We start from the raw sequence: 17,671 nt of genomic DNA on the forward strand, positions 1-17,671 counted from the left end.
GAATGTGCGCGAGGATCTGTTTTATCGTGATCATTTTGAACGCATGTTTAGCAGGTCTTATGCCACTCGGTACCACTTGAAGATACTCTTTACCGCTATGGAGGCATTTTGTCATTTCTAATGTAGGCTATTAATAGGACCACCAGAATGCAACCAAAGCACAGGATAGCAATAAGTAGATGGCTATAAGTAATTGTAAATCATACAAAATAAATGCCATGATCACTAGATTTTATACAGGTGTTGCTATAATGATTTTGTTAATGGTGATCAGCAACCAAATATTGACAGGAAATAACATAAGAAATAACGAGCTCATGGTGTAGTGAACGCTTGAGAGATGTTTGTGTTGCAGCTGAGTCAATATTTCTTCTAATCCCTGTCGTAAGCATTGGCTGTAAGTTAATTTGAATAATTTATCTGTCAAGTGTATATTGCAGGAGTTTAAACGTGACATAATTAAAGATGTTTGTTATTGAAGATTGGCGCTAGTGCGCTGTATTGATAATGCTTCTAACCTAATGTATCTATATACATTTTACTTGTTACACTGTTAATAAGTATGTCATTTTGATCTAATAAGTTTTCTATATTTCTTTCATTTATTTACAGTTTTACTCTGTTCAATGGCTGGTGTTTTTGCCCATGTAAACTCTAATACAGGTTGTACCATTAAAGGAGCAAGACGCTCATATCCTGGCTCTTGAACAGAGTTTAGCTTGCAGTTTATCTATATTCACATTTCGAAAGCAAACATATAGAGAGAACAGTACAGTAAAAAGCCATGGATCAGCGGTTGCAAGAAGAAGTTAGAGATGTAATCATGGAAAGTGGAGGAAAAGAAAAGGCATCTTCAAAAGTCGATTCTACACGCTCATCATCTTCCTCCAAGTGTTCTTGACTTGACTTGACAGACTTTATTGTCATTCAGAATACAACAAGTGTATACAGAACGAAATTTCGTTTGCATAGGCCAAAGTTTCAATGCAGTGTAAATGTTCATCCCAAAAATTTGTACAAACAAATTATAATAAATATATAAATAGCAAAGTGGAATAAATAATTTAGCTATCTAAATATCTATCTCAATATTTGACAGCAGTCAAATATAGGACCAGCAGTACTAAGTATTATTTATTAGTGTTCAACAGTCTGATGGCTTGGGGGACAAAGCTGTTATAAAACCTGGAGGTCCGACACCGCATGCTGCGGAACCTCTTTCTGGAGGCCAGCAGACTAAATAGGCCGTAAGGGGGGTGAGAGGGGTCCCCACAAATTTTCCTGGCCCGAGAGGCACAGCGGTTCTCTGCAATGTCCTGAAATGAGGGAAGAGAGGTGCCGAGGATTCTCTCTGCTGAGAAATGTTGCCAGATGTTGTTCTGTTGCCAGTGCTGCCGTTAAAGCTAGAGCCTCAGCAGAAGCTGCACGTGCCAAGATGGCATTTGAAAAATGACAGCTTGAAATGAAGCAAGAGAAAGCCAAGCTGGATCAAGAGAGAGCAATGGTGGAAGCGCGATTAGAAGCACTGGAAGTTGTAAAGGAAGCTGCCGCTGTGAAGGACATTATCAAGAGAGACTTGACAAAGTCCTGCCCTATTCATAACAAATTGCATCCTCTGTCAAAATGCAGAGCCTTCAGGAAAAGATCATTGATGGAACGCAAGAACCTGCTGAAAGAACATAAAAGATGTTTCAGGTGTTGCTCTCCGAGTCGTGTAGCCAGAGAATGTCTTATGATCCTCAAATGCTCAGAGTTTGATTTTGACAGACATTGCACAGTTATCAATCCTGGCATATCCCCGCCACTCTCTACACCTCCGATGCAAGAACCAAACACAGAACAACAGGTCAACACAACCCCAGAGATAACTTCAAGGTGCACAGAAATTTGTGGTGAAAGTACTCCAATGCGATCCTATGCAAAAATGTGCTTGGTGCGTGTATTTCCTCAAGGACAGCAGGGACGAGCCATCAAGATGCATGTCATCATTGATGACCAGAGTAACCGCTCACTGGCCAAAGGAGAGTTCTTTCGTCTGTTTGGAGTCCAGAGTAACCCCTCTCCTTATTTGTTGAGAACATGTGCTGGTTCCATAGAAATGTCTGGAAGGAAAGCAGTAGGCTTCCAAATAGAGATGCTGGATGGTAAGATGTGTCTTGATCTCCCTCCACTAATAGAGTGTGACGAGATAATGAGCAGCAGATCAGAAATTCCCACTCAAGAGGTCGCCCTTGTTCATCCACACTTGAAACCTTTGGCACAGTTCATCCCAAAGCTAGATCCTGATGCTCAGATCTTAATATTGCTGGGAAGAGACATGATCCGTGTACACAACGTGAGACAACAAATTAATGGGCCTCACAAAGCACCCTTTGCACAGCGGTTGGATTTAGGCAGGGTGATTGTAGGTGATGTCTGCATTGACAAAGCTCATAAGCCGATGGTGAGTGTCTTTAAAACTAACATCTTGGGGATGGTCGTCTAGGCCTGTCACGATAGCAGATTTTTCTGAACGATAAATTGTCCAAGAAATTATTGCGATAAACGATAATATTGATAATAAACGATAATATTGTCGTTCTGAGACCATTTTCATCTAAAATAATGATAATGGCATACTAATGCAGGTACACCTTTTCAAAGATCAATAAACTTTTATTTCTAAAGACTATTTAAATTAACAAAACAACCAAAAACAATAAAAGCAATGGACTCTGTCTCTGTTAACAAAAAATGCACTTACCAATGTGTGACTTCCGTTCACACCGAGAATCATATGCATCATGTACTGTGTGAGCATGCGTCTCATATGAGTATGTGCACTAGTTTGTGTGTGTGTGTGCTCGCGTCTCATATGAGTATGTGCGCGGACAGTTTGTGCGTGTGTGCTCCGTCTCATTGAGTTTGTGTGTGTGTGTGTGCGTGTGCGCTCGCGTCTCATATGAGTGTGCGCGATTTTGTGTGTGTGCGCGCGTCTCATATGTGCGTGGAGAGTTTGTGTGTGCGCGCATATCGTTCTCGTGTGTGTAGAGTTTGCGTGTATGTGTGTCAGCGACTTTAGGTGTGTCGTTGTGCATTTCATATGTACTTGTTTGAGCATTCAGCAGTATACATGTATGTTTGACTACTTAATATATGTGTATGCAAGTGTTTCATATATGTGTGCGTGAATGAAGTTTGATTTAAGCCCTAGACGGCGCCTCATATGAGGGTGAAAGAGCGCGCGCGCGCGAGAGAGAGGGACGCGCTACGGCGCTCTGCAATCAAATACGATTGTAAATAGGCTCAGTGGGAAAAAAAACAATAATAATTTAAAAAACATTCGAAAATCAATGTGTGGCAGTCAGCGTTGATATTGACATCCAGTCTCTTTGGGAGAGGGAGAGGGAGAGAGAGAGAGAGAGAGAGAGAGAGAGGGAGAGGGAGAGGGAGAGGGAGAGGGAGAGAGAGAGAGAGAGAGACGAGGAAAACAAAACATGCATGCAAATGGAAATTATTGCGGCCGGAAAAATTATCGAGCTCATTTTTTTTATCGTGCGATTAATTGATTTATTGATTATCGCGACAGGCCTATGGTCGTCCATCTCTTCTCACTCCATGTCAGAGCCACCTCAAAGTGAAAGAAAAATTGTGCCATGGTGGGGAGCATAAACCTGTTGTTTTTTCCCATTCGTTCAATGATGCTACTCATTGCATGCAAGACAAAAATGAACTTGGGCTCAAGGTATTTGAGAGAACTGAGAATGATAACAAACTTGCCATGTCCTTTGAGGATGAGCTCTTGAAAATCATGCAAACAGAGTTCCAGCAAGATGAACAGAAAAACTGGGTTGCTCCTTTGCCATTTCGGTCACCCAGAACATTACTCACAAATAATCGGGAACAAGCTTTGCCTCTACTTAATTCTTTGCGTCGCACACTGAGCAGAAAACCTGAGATGAAGGAACAGTTTTCTGCCTTCATGGAGAAGCTCTTTAGTTCAGTTCAAGCTTTATTTGTCATTGCATAAATACAGGGTATTAACACAACGAAATTTCAAGAGCTACTCCAGATCAGTGCTTTAAATAGATAAATATAACACACACAAAAAAACAAGCAACAAACACCCCCATCCCTTACTCCCCTCCCTCCCATACAACAAACACCCTCCCACACACATGTGTAATATAGCAGCAGGTTTCGACTTAGCAGCAGGTTTCAGCATAAAAAAAGAGAATGTTCGAAGATGAGATCATGTCTAGAGGTAATGTGGGTGGACATGACAGGAGGATAGTGAAAGGAGGAATTTCCTTTATTTCACAGGGTTATTGTTTGTTCAGTGAACGTATGGCCCAAAAAAACTCCTTGTTAGTCTGGCAGTGCATACTCTCATTGACCTATAGCGCCTGCCAGATGGAAGCAGGTTGAAAAGGTGGTGTGCAGGGTGGACAGTGTCTTTGAGAATAGATCTAGTCCGATTAAGGCAGCGGGAGTTGGCAAGCCCTTCCAGGGAGGGAAGGGGGCACCCTATGGTCTTTTGGGCTGAACCTATGACCCTCTGCAAAGCCCTCCTATCTGCCACCGAACATCCCGCATACCATGCTATGATGCAATAAGTGAGTACACTTTCAATGATTGCCCGGTAAAAGGACACCAGCAACTTCTGTTCAAGATGGTTAATCCTGAGAATTCTCAGGAAGTGTAGTCGTTACTGGGCCTTTTTTGTTATTGCTTTAGTGTTAATGGAACAAGAGAGGTCTTCGGTAATGTGTACTCCCAGAAATTTAATAGATGAGACCCTTTCCACGCATTCACCATTCAGGTGGAGTGGGCCGTGGGCTGTGCGTTTTCGTCTAAAGTCTATAATGATCTCTTTAGTTTTTATTGTGTTCAACAGTAGATTGTTTGATGAGCACCAGGTTGACAGTTGCTAGACCTCGTCTCTGTACTCTGTCTCAACTCCACCTGAGATGAGACCGACCACCGTGGTGTCATCTGCAAATTTTATGATAAGGTTGGAGGGATAAGAGGGGGAGCAGTCAGATGTATAAAGAGTGTACAGGAGTGGGCTCAACCCACAGCCTTGAGGGGAGCCAGTGCTGATTGTAAGGGGAAAGGAGAGATGATGACCGAGTCTCACTTGTTGTGGTCTGTTTGAGAGGAAGTCTTTTATCCAAGCGCAGGTGGAGGGAGGGAGGTGTAAGCCCAAAAGTTTATTAATCAGAATGTCCGGGATTATTGTATTAAAGGCTGAGCTGAAATCTATGAAAAGTAGTCTTACATAGCTGCCTGGGTGTTCGAGGTGACTCAACGTTGAGTGAAGGGTGATGGCGATAGCATTCTCCGTAGAGCGGTTTACCCTATAGGCAAACTGGTGAGGGTCTAATGATGGTGGGAGGCAGGCCTTGATGTGCTTGGCAACCAGCCTTTCCAGGCACTTAATTACAAGTGATGTTAGTGCAATGGGCCTAAAATTGTTCAGGCTTTTCCAAGCTGATGTTTTTGGAACTGGGATGATGATGGCGTATTTCCAGCGAGATGGAAGTATGGCTCGGGTCAGAGAGATGTTGAAGATCTTGGTGTAAATCCCCGTTAGTTGGTCTGCGCAGGCCCTAAGTACCTTCCCTGGTACTCCGTCGGGTCCAGCCGCCTTCCTCGGGTTTACATCCCTTAGTGTTCTCCTCACCTGATGTCCCTGAGCCGCAGGATTCTAGACGGTATGCTGTTGCAAAAGAAACATGCTCACTTGACTAATGAGGTACTTTGCACTCCGATGGCAGAGGTATCCGCAATCATAAACAATAGACCTCAGATTCCCATCTCTTCAGATCCCTATTCTCCATGCGTACTCACTACAGCAATGCTCCTTACCCAAAAAGCCAGGAGTACCCATCCCAATTGAGAACTGCACTGACAAGGATCTCTTAAGATGTCAGTGGAGACAAGTAAACGCATTGGCCAGCGAGTTTAGGAGCCAATGGCGAAAAGAATACATCAGTACACTCCAACCTCAACGGAAGTGGCTTGAAACTCACCGAAAGTTGCACATTGGAGATGTTGTGTTGTTGAAACAAGTTCAGTCTAAAAGGAATGACTGGCCTTTGGGCTTAATCACATCCGTCTTCCCGAGCAGTGATGGAAAGGTCCGCAATATAGAAGTTAAAACAACCACAAAACGTGAAAACATTCTTACGACCTATTTCTGATGTGATCTTACTCCTAGCTAAAGAGGACTATAATTTAATAATTAATAACTATAATTTTGTGATTGTTAAATATTATGTATAAGATAATTTTCCCCGCCCGCTATTATGCAAGTTCCTATGTGAGAACTTTTATTTTGACGGTTTTCCACAAGCAATGTGCATCGTGTAACAGGAAATAACAAGCTCATGGTGTAGTGAACGCTTGAGAGATGTTTGCGTTGCAGCTGAGTCACTCTTTCTTCTAATCCCTGTCGTAAGCATTGGCTGTAAGTTAATTTGAATAATTTATCTGTCTAGTGTATATTGCAGGAGTTTAAACTTGATATAATTAAAGATGTTTGTTATTGAAGATTGGCGCTAGTGCGCTGTATTGATAATGCTTCTAACCTAATGTATCTATATACATTTTACTTGTTACACTGTTAATAAGTATGTCATTTTGATTTCTAATTAGTTTTCTATATTTCTTTCATTTATTTACAGTTTTACTCGGTTCAATGGCCGGTGTTTTTGCCCATGTAAACTGCAATACATGTTGTACCATTAAAGGAGTAAGACGCTCATATCCTGGCTCTTGAACAGAGTTTGGCTTGCTGTTTGGCTTATATATCTATATTCACGTTTCAAAAGCAAACATATAGAGAGAAGAGTACATACTGCCTTTTGCCTTGGCATGACTTCTCGCTTTTTGCTGACAATACAAAGGCAGTTTACAGTAACTTTAAAATAGAGGTCAAAAGTCAAGTTTGAGCTCAAGATTTTTTTATGAAGATAATTTTCATTACTTAAACATCTAATTGCCCGATTTTCAGTGTCCTGCCTTTAATTAATTTGGCGGGACAACTAAAAATCTTTAAAGTAATTTTTCTCAGTTCCACACTCTAGCAAGTTAAGGTATTTCGCATTTGTAGGGCAGCATAATCATTAGGCTACTTTTGCCAGTGCTTTGCGGCAAGCTTCATGTGTGCTGAGCGCGAGGCATATATCCTGCACACCAGTAGCCTATATTTAATTCAATTCACATCTATTTGTATAGCATTTTTCACAATACATATTGTTTCAAAGCAGCTTTACAGAAAATGCATGTCTAAATTACAATTTAGAGTGATTTGTTATTAGAGGTGACTGTGTGTAATGCATTTCAATTAATTTTCATTCAGTTTCATTTTTAAACAATGCATTAAGTTAAGGCAGAAACAATGAGCTAATTGAAGTAAAGAATAAATGTTGTTAAATGATTAAGAAACAGAAAACTTCAGCATTGGTGGTATTATACCGACCCAAAATATGAGTGTAAAAAATTAAACAAACTGAAAATATTTTAGCTTTTTTTTAGGTAATGTAATATTGTTAAAACGGATTTCATAAAATTGGTATTGAAAAAAGTATCGTTCAGGAACCGGTATCGAAGTCAAGGTATCGATATCGGGTATCGAAATTTTTGTTACGATACCCAGCCCTACGCATATCACGCTGTTGAGTCACTCAAAATTACCTCGATGGAAATTCCTTCATCACGACAGCCTTACTTATTTTTTATTGGCTATTGTGACAGTACTGACGTAATCACAATCTTGCTCATCCCGATAAATATCAAACATGTTTGATATGATCGGGGCAATCCCGATTTGGGTGAGAGCAGATAGGAAGGTGCAAGATTCGATCTGTGAACGGCTCACATTACCAGATAATCTGTGCTGAAGATCGGAATCGATCGAGGTCCTCGACAAGATATTTTCTCTGATTCTCGGGAGGGGGAAATCGGGCATAAATCAGCCTAAATCTCCTGTAGTGTGAGCCAGGCATTATGCGTCAACAACCTATGCCTTTGTTATTGTAAGAGGTTAGCGACCCCTAGCGACCCCTACAAAATTACATATTGTAGCTTTAACCATGCAAAGCCACATGTCCTATTAATCATTTTGATGTTTTTGTCAGCTTGACAGGACCATACAAAATTGTCAAAATCTTGTATTAGATAAGTTCAAATTTGTGCTTTCAGAACAATTCTCTCATACTGACCACTGTATGTTCAACATGGCACCTCATGGCAAAGAACTCTCTAAGGATTTGAGAATTTAAATTTTTGCTCTCCACAAAGATGACCTAAGCCTTTTAAGGGGGGGACACACCCGTTTAAACCTTTAAAAGAATCTTCACAATAGCAGCTTGTGATTCGCCCATTGCACATAGAAAAGCACCTCTTCGGAAGATTGTTTTGCTGAAGAGGTGCTTTTCTATGGCGAGCAACTTCTATATTGGGCTTGTTCCAACGGTCTGAAGAAGAACGATTCAGTGTAATTGCCGTTCGGTGCCGCTTTATAAAGGCAGAGCACTAACCGCTATTCACGCACTTGAACGCCGTAGTAACGTAATGGCTGTTTTTTTTTCTTTCTGCTGATCTGCCGTGTCCCCCTTGCATTAACCAGGGGTGGTAAAAGTACTCAAATTATAATCGAGTAAAAGTATATATACCTAAATAAAAAATGACTCCAGTAAAAGTAGGAAGTCCTCCATTCAAACATCACTTGAGTAAAAGTACAAAAGTATCCGATTTAAAACGTACTTAAGTACCGAAAGTAAATAGTAAATATTCAAACTAAATATCAATAATTAAACAGATCAATTGTTTTGGGAGTGATATGCAATGTTTTAATTGAACAAATTATTAGATACTGCAATTAAGAATTTGTTAGATTTGCAATCATAAGAGACAATGAAGCATCTTGCATCAATTCTAAACAATTTCATTAAGTTTAGTGACAGCACACTATGGTGAAATTACTGGTAGGCCATTCTTTGATACAAATTTTACAATTTCAATTCAATTATTGTGGTTTGATTCCGATCTGGATTCAATATACAGTGATGTGAATAAGTTAGGACACCCATGCTAAAGTTGCCTAAAAAGAGGAATAAAAAATCATCTTTTGGAAATTGATCTTAATGCTTTAATTAAAAAAATGAGGATAAATCCAACCTTTAAAGACACCAATTTTCTTTGTGAATGAATAATGTATCATAAATAAATAAATGTTATTCCTTAAAATACAGGGTGCATAAGTCAGGACACCCCTATGTTAAATTCCCATAGAGGCAGGCAGATTTTTATTTTTAAAGGCCAGTTATTTCATGGATCCAGGATACTATGCAGTCTGATAAAGTTCCCTTGGCCTTTGGAATTAAAATATCCCCACATCATCACATTCCCTTCATCATACCTAGAGATTGGCATGGTTTTATTTCAGTTAGCCTAATAGCTGGTTTGATTTGCATTGAAAGATGATCTTATGGAAAGTACCCCATGCCAATCTCTAGATATGGTGAAGGGAATGTGATGATGTGGGGATATTTTAATTCCAAAGGCCAAGGGAACTTTATCAGGATGCATATTATCCTGGATCCATGAAATAACTGGCCTTTAAAAATACAAATTTGCCTGGCTCTATGGGAATTTAACATAGGGGTGTCCTGACTTATGCACCCTGTATTTTAAGGAAGAACATTTATTTATTTATGATACATTATTCATACACAAAGAAAATTGGTGTCCTTAAAGATTGGATTTTTCCTCATTTTTCTAATTAAGGCATTAAGATCAATTTCCAAAAGATTATTTTTTATTCCTCTTTTTAGGCAACTTTAGCATGGGTGTCCTAACTTATTCACATCACTGTAGATTCATTTTTATAAATATTTGGTACAGGTAGATACATGTTCATTTTTAAATTAAGAAAATCTCACCCAATTCTGTAAACATAGGCTACAGACAGTCCTGTCAGTAGACACATGTGATTTTTATTATAGCAACAACTTAATAATATTTTAATGATATAAGTAAAAATATGATAAAAATATAGTGCACATATTTAGCAAAATACTAATTTATACTAATATTTAATATATTATAAAATACTAATTTTTCTAGCCAACTAAAGTGCTATGGTCATTAAATGTTTTGTTTTTTTACCTGAGGTAAATGTAACATTATGTGACATTGTTCACCAGCTGTTTTATTGACCTCTTTCCACGGTTGAAAAACACTGATTTATTGATATTATGTATAAAGTATATACATTTCGGTAAGTTGTACTGTATCTTTCAACATAGGCTACCTATTATTGTTCATTTGTGTTTATTTACAATTAACTAGTAGTAAAGAGATTAACGGCACCCCATAGCAGGCGCTAGCTATCTGTCACATCACATTTAAAAGCTCCAAAACGGAATTTATTGTTTGAATTTCGTAATAAAATTGACAGAATCTGAGAGCTGAGAATTTGTTTCATATCAAAAGTAGCCTAACCTACTCTGTCTTGTCTGTCACTGTCCTCTTTGCTTCGCGATTTTTCTCTGCGTGAGGAAATGGATGTGTGTCGTGAGAGCGTGTGGAAAGTGTCAATTGCGTGAGTCTCACACTGAATGAGTGAGAGTTGGCAGCTCTGCAATAGACATGTTCCATAACATTAGCTGCATCAAACAGAAGATGTGCAAGATACAGTGTAAGCGGGAATCTCGGGATCATTGCTGGGCAGAGCTGCACCTTCACCTGTTTCTGCGGTCATCTTCCACAATGGCGAACTGACTGCTATGTAAGCATATGCTGGCAAAGAGCTTGCGTGTTCTTTTTTTCAAAATAAAACCAAGTTTTTCATTGGTTTGGAAAGCCAGTGTAATAAATACTTGGAGCGGGCATGGGGAAATGTAACGGAGTAAAAAGTAAACTTTGTCTTTAATATTGTAGTGGAGTAAGAGTAAAAGTAGATGCAAATAAAACATACTCAAGTAAAGTACAGATCCCCGAAAAAAATACTTAGGTAAAGTAACAAAGTATTTTTTACTTTGTTACTTGCCACCACTGGCAGTAACCTTGTTCACAATTTGAGAACCACTGACCTAGGCTATAAGAAGATTGGTAACACCCTGAAACTGAGTTACAGTACAGGCCAGGGTCATACAGAGGTTTTCCAAGACGGGTTCCACTCGGATCAGGCCTCACAAGGGTCAAAGAAGTTGAGTCCTCGTGCGGTGCGTCAGGTGCAGAAGCTGGCTTCAAAAAACAGACGCATGAGTGCTGCTAGCATTGCTTTAGAGGTTGTAGAAGCGGAAGGTCAGCTTGTTCAGTACTCAGACCATACGCCACACACTGAAACATGTCGGTTTGCATGGCCGTCGCCCCAGAAGGAAGCCTCTTCTGAAGTTGTCTCACAAGAAAGCCTGCAAACAGTTTGCTGAAAGCAACCTCTCCAAGAGCATGAATTACTGGAACATGAATTCCTGTGGCCTGATGAGACTAAAATAAACTTGTTTGGCTCAGATCGTGTCCAGCATGTGTGGCGACGCCCTGGAAAGGAGTACCAAGAAAATTGTGTCTTGCCTATAGTCAAGCATGATGGAGGTAGCATCATGGTCTGGGGCTGCATGAGTGCTGCTGGTACTGGGGAGCTGTACTTCATTGAGGGAAATATGGATTCCAACATGTACTGTGACATTCTGAAGCAGAACACGATGCCCTCCCTTCAGAAACTGGGCCAAACAGAATGATAACGACCCCAAACACACCGCCAAGATGACAACTGCCTTGCTGAGGAAGCTGCAGGTGAAGGTGAAGTATGTCTCCAGACCTGAACCCTATTGAGCACCTGTGGGGCATCCTCAAGCGGAAGGTGGTAAAGCACCATGTGTCTAACATCCAGCAGCTCTCACTTTTGTTGCCAGCTATTTTGACAATAATGGCTTTATGTTGAGTTATTTTCAGAGGACAGTAAATATACAGTATACTGCTATACAAGCAGCACATTGGCTACTCTAAAATATATCCAAGTTTCATTTCTATAGTATTGTCCCTTTAGAAGATATACTAAAATGTTTGCTGAAAGGTGAGGGGTGTACTCACTTTTGTGAGATACTGTATATAAATACAATTAAAAAATATTTATAAAAATAGGTTTTTAGAAGTAAAAAAATAATACATTCACATTTTTATGTCTGGGGTCTCTGGAGACCAGGAACATCCTAAGTGTGACTATTGTTTCACGCTAACATACAACTAGATATCATTCCAATTAATTTGTTTGTTTGTAGAGCTAGCAAAATGTCAACCACCACTTCAAGTCTCATGCCATTTAGATGAAGGGGGAAAAGAAAAATATTTCAGGAAAGGTCATTTGGGGTCAAAAATACCCCGCTTAGATAAATAGCATATTAAGCCATTTAAGCAAGAGGATAAGATAAAAAATATAACCTGTCAATTAGACAAAAGGTCAGAAAAAAAAACTTGTATAACACTTGACATTCTGTCCCCTTCACTTTTGAAGTGATGGCTATGCCCTTGATGTGTAATATGTTGTAAACTGTGTAATGTGAAGTGCTAACCTTATACAAATAATTTTGACTTGATGCTGTAGAGGTTGACAGATTAAGGACCAAATGACTGAGTTCAGCTTTGAGAATGAAAACCAACCTGTTTGTTCCTCAGTATCTTCATGTTTAACGCCGAATGCTTCATCAATCCTGATGTCTTCAATCTCCTCTTTAATAAACGCCATGTTTATAATAGTCACGTGGATCTCAGTTGCATCACCAGGAATTTTTCTGTGTTTTTGGATACTCTGCCATATTTAAGATGAGAATAAATAACAGAAAGAAAAATAAATCCAACTTAAATCTGTGTGCGTCTCAATCAACTCCGTTCATAGTCAGCGCACTGGAGTGACACCCTTAAATGATCATATTAGCTCAAAACTTACTTATGATTTACATTTGGTATTTAATAATCTGGATTTACAGTTAATACATTAAATTGATAAAAAAAATTCCTACTGGTTCGTAAAAGTTATCATTACAGATGTTATTGTTTGTGTTCTCGTTGCATTTACAGTGTTTTGACCAGCAGATGTCGTCACCGTGCGATGATTCGAGCGCTTCTAAACAGTGAATCATCATGTGAAACAATTGCTTTAATTTAGGCGACTCTATCACAACACTACTTGCTAAAAGGACCGAGTTCATGGTTACTGTAAACTGGTTCACGATTTAAGGAGCGAAATGAGACGCATCTTTTCTGTTACACAGGTGGATGCCCGTTAAACGCTATGGTAGAATAATCATTGCAATCTTACATTCAATAATAAACTATTCATTTTACATCGCTTATAAAAAAACTGTAAAATTGCATGATTTAAGGACTTAGAAACACAAACCTTTCTTTAGCCGTATGACAGACGCAGGATCGGGTCGCAGCCTCTTGACGTCACTATTCCAGACCAAAATAAAAGTCCTGTTCCTAAATCACAAAAGAATGCATCGATGTTTAAACAGAAAACAATTTATATAAATGGTCAGAGGTTATTGGAGTTAAATTCCTATCACCCGTTGTCTAATAAAATCCTGAATGTCACTGTTTATCACATCTAATTATGTTGATTCTGTATAATAAAATGTCATATTTGGGTGCAGAAACCATTTATTCCATGGGTCGGGAGTGTTTTACTTTTAAAGACCTTTTAAAAAAATGTTTGATGCATTTATTGTATAAAAATATTTTACTATACAATAAACAAGGTTAATTATTATTTGTGTGTGTTTTTATCCTCTGCTCTATTTTTCATGACATTATATCTTAAATGTATGTTTGTAATGTATGTTTACCCAGTGATTGCATTGGGATGGCAAAAAATAACATAAATAAATAAAAACATACATACATTTTTGCTTTCTAGAGAAAATCACAAATCTAACTGCGACCATGTATAACCTGCGTGGTGCAACGTAAAAAAAAAACACGTAAAAAAAAAGAAAATTCTAGCATTTTGAGAATAAAGTCGAAATATTTTGAGATTAAAGTAGAAATATTTCGAGATAAAAGTCGAAACACTACGAGAATAAAGTCGTCAGTTTTACTCACGGATTTGTGGCCCGCCCTCATTTTAGAAGAACACCAAGCGGTACCTTGTTAACGAATCATATTGTTTATTGTTTTATTGTTTATTAAGTGGAATACATCAAAATGCCTTAACTGCTTAAAGAGATTCTCAATTGTTGCGGGTATGGGGTGAGGTGAACACTGAGTGGGGGCCCCAGGCAAAATTAATCAATGAGGCCCTTTAAAAAAAAAAAAAAAAAATTATATATATATATATATATATATATATATATATATATTTATGTTAGCCGATATATAAGTTTTATATATGATATATAATATTTTTTTGTTAATATACCTTACCTATAGAAATATAATTATACAAAATACAAAAAGTAGTCAAAACACATCTAACAGAAGTTGTTTATTTTTTACAACATTGTGTGCTTTTTAAAATTTTGTATTAACAATGTCAATCTTCATCTTTATAACAGAAGATGGGTCCACTTTTGGTCTGGCAAGATTTCTTAAAATTTATTTCTTTTTCTAACATTTAAACTTACACCACATCATTAGATTACCCTTTGACTTTATGAATACATATAAATGACAGATTAATTCATTTTTTATATTTTTTGTGCATTTATTTAAAGACTGCATGTACCATTTTTTTGTCACTGGTGTTACCTTACTTCTTTGGCAATATTAAAGGTTTTTATGAAATATTATTTCTCTTATTTTCAGCACATGTATTCAGAGTTACAGAAAAATAATAATAATGCAACAAATAAGGAGATTATGTTTTATTTAATTTAATCAGGATTGTTATAAGTCCTCCTAAATATAATAAGGACTTCATCAGTGACTTTTCTGATTTCCTGTCTGAAATTATGCTGAAATATGACTGTATTTTAATTGTAGGGGATAAGAATATTCATGTATGTTGTTCTACAAAACCGCTGGCAAAAGACTTTTTAAATCTTATCGATGCTTTTAATCTTACACAGTTTGTTTCTGGTCCGACACAGGTCCATGGTCACACATTAGATCTTGTTCTGTCATGCGGTTTACCTATTTGTAATGTAGACGTTTATGAAGCTGTCTTCTCTGATCACGCGCCTGTTTTATTGGACTTTTCTCTTCCCTATCGAATCATTAAGCAATACGCTAGACCTCGTATCTGCAGGATGATCAAACCCACCACTGCTGCGCAATTCTCTGGTGCCTTTAATATTGCTAGGGAGGCTATGGGATCCTCTGCTTGTCTGAACCTTGAATAAATGATTTTACTCGGGCTGCTAGACAAGAGTGTAGGAAAGCTGAGCACAAATGGAAAAAAGATAATTTACAGGTTTCTTATGAGATTCTTAAAGAAAGTTTGCAAAATTATCAGAGAACCGTAAAAGCTGAGAAGACTAAGTATCTCTCAGATTTTATTTTAAATAATTGCCACAAACCTCATGCTCTTTTTAAAACAATTAACTTTGTTCTTAATACTCCCCAATCCGTCTAGCATGTAGCATCCTCTGAGGCCTATGAAAAATTTCTCCATTTTTTTGTGGATAAGATTGCCTCAATTAGAGCAAGCATCTCACTTCCTGCTTTTGACCCCTCCGTTTCCATAAAGTGTGCAGCTGTTTTCACCCGATTTGAGTCTGTATCCATCGCTACTCTCCCAAATATTGTTACACATTTGAAACCCTCAGTTTGTCCCATTGATATTGTCTCACCCCGCCTTTTTAAAGAGGTGTGGGACACTATTGGACTTAACGTTCAAGAAATTATAAATAGCAGCCTTACTTCAGGTTTTGTACCAGTCTATTTTAAACAAACAATGGTGCAGCCACTTATCAAAAAAACTAATTTGGACACATCAGTACTTTCAAACTATCGCACTATCTCTAAACTCCCTTTTGTCTCAAAGATTTTAGAGAAGGCAGTTATTTTACAGCTGCAGTCCTATTTAGATACACATGGTGTTCTTGAGGTGTTCCAATCTGGTTTTATGGAATTTCATAGCACTGAATCTGCACTTTTAAGAGTTTTTAATGATCTTTTAATCTCAAAGGACTCTGGAGATTATGCAATTCTTATGCTTTTAGATCTTACAGCAGCATTTGACACAGTTGACCACAGCATCCATATTTCTCGTCTCGAGCATGACATGGGGATTAAGGGCACTGCCTTAAGATGGTTTAGGTCATACTTGTCAGACAGAGATTTTTAAAGTCAGTTTTGGTGGCTCCATTTCACCTTCTGTATCCTTCACATGTGGAGTTCCTCAGGGTTCAATTCTCAAGGCAATCCTTTTGTCACTATATTTGCTCCCGCTTGGAACAATCTTTAAAAGAGATAACATCAGCTTCTATTTCTATGCAGATGATTCGCAAATCCACCTGCCTATCAAAAGAAATGATGGTAGTTCTTTAACAATATTGGGTAACTGTTTTAATTATATTAAAGCCTGGATGGCCTTAAATTTTTTAAACTTTAACGAGAGTAAAACTGAGGTCATGGTTTTTAGACCCAGTGGCACCTCTGATGTCTCACAACTAGACCTGGGCATTTTGCAACCTTATGTTAAATCTGTTGTAACAAACTTGGGTGTTAAAATGGATTGTGATTTTAAAATGGAGAAGCAGATTAATTCTGTTGTGAAAACCTGTTTCTTTCAACTTAGGCTTTTTACTAAGCTTAAGCCCTTTGTATCCTTCACAGACTTTGAGAGGGTTATTCATGCATTTATCACAACACGCCTTGATTACTGTAATGCTCTGTATATAGGTGTTAGCCAGACCTCCCTCTCTCGTCTGCAACTGGTTCAAAATGCTGCCGCTCGTCTCCTTACTGGAACTCGTAAGTGAGATCATATCACTCCTGTCCTTGCCTCTCTTCGCTGGCTCCCTGTTAATTTTAGGATTGATTTTAAGATTCCATTGTTTGTTTTTAAAGCTCTTCATGGACTAGCTCCACTCTATATTACTGATCTGTTGAAGCCACATGCTCCTTCAAGGTCATTAAGGTCCGCGAACCAGTCTCTTCTTGTTATCCCAAAAACACGGCTCAAAAACAGAGGGGATCGAGCTTTCTCAGTCGCAGCCCCGAGACTGTGGAATTAATTGCCTCTTCATGTCAGACTTGCCCCCAGCCTTCCGGTTTTTAAATCGCGACTTAAAACAAATTTTTATTCTTTGGCGTTTAAAGGGTTAGTTCACCCAAAAATGAAAATTCTGTCAGTATTTACTCACCCTCATGTTGTTCCAACCCCGCAAGACCTTCGTTCATCTTCGAAACACGAATTAAGATATTTTTGATGAAATCTGAGACCTGGATCACTTCCCCATACTCCTCCATAGGCTTCTTGAGAGATTGAACTTGCAGGCCCCGAAAAGTTATTACAGACATCGTTAAAATAGTCGAAGTGACTACAGTGGCTCAATCTTAAGTTTATCAAACGACGAGAATACTTTTTGTGCGCAAAAAAACTAAAATAACGACTTTATTTCAACTATTCATTTCCTTCTTTGTGGGCCTCGAGTCAGTTCACTAGTGTAAAAGCGTAGAGCTTCTGTTGTTGTACGTCATACGCATCACACACATGACCAGCGTCGGCCAATAGTGA

General features: G+C 38.4%; 1 protein-coding gene across 1 annotated transcript in view; it reads right to left on the minus strand.

Moving 5' to 3' along the window:
- LOC143742494 (uncharacterized) overlaps positions 1–13,449 on the minus strand; it is a 79,074-nt gene extending 65,625 nt beyond the window's left edge. Inside the window, exons 1-2 of the mRNA XM_077235375.1 lie at positions 13,388–13,449; positions 12,649–12,796 (exon numbers count right to left, since the gene is read on the minus strand). Of these exons, the coding sequence (XP_077091490.1) occupies positions 12,649–12,733 (85 nt within the window). The 5' untranslated portion in view covers positions 12,734–12,796; positions 13,388–13,449. The remainder of the gene's footprint in view (positions 1–12,648; positions 12,797–13,387) is intronic.
- Between the last annotated feature and the right edge of the window lie 4,222 nt (positions 13,450–17,671).

This window comes from Siphateles boraxobius, unplaced genomic scaffold, assembly GCF_051911475.1.
Source record: "Siphateles boraxobius isolate OS27281-9 unplaced genomic scaffold, OSU_SipBor_1 19, whole genome shotgun sequence".
Classification (NCBI taxonomy): domain Eukaryota; kingdom Metazoa; phylum Chordata; class Actinopteri; order Cypriniformes; family Leuciscidae; genus Siphateles; species Siphateles boraxobius.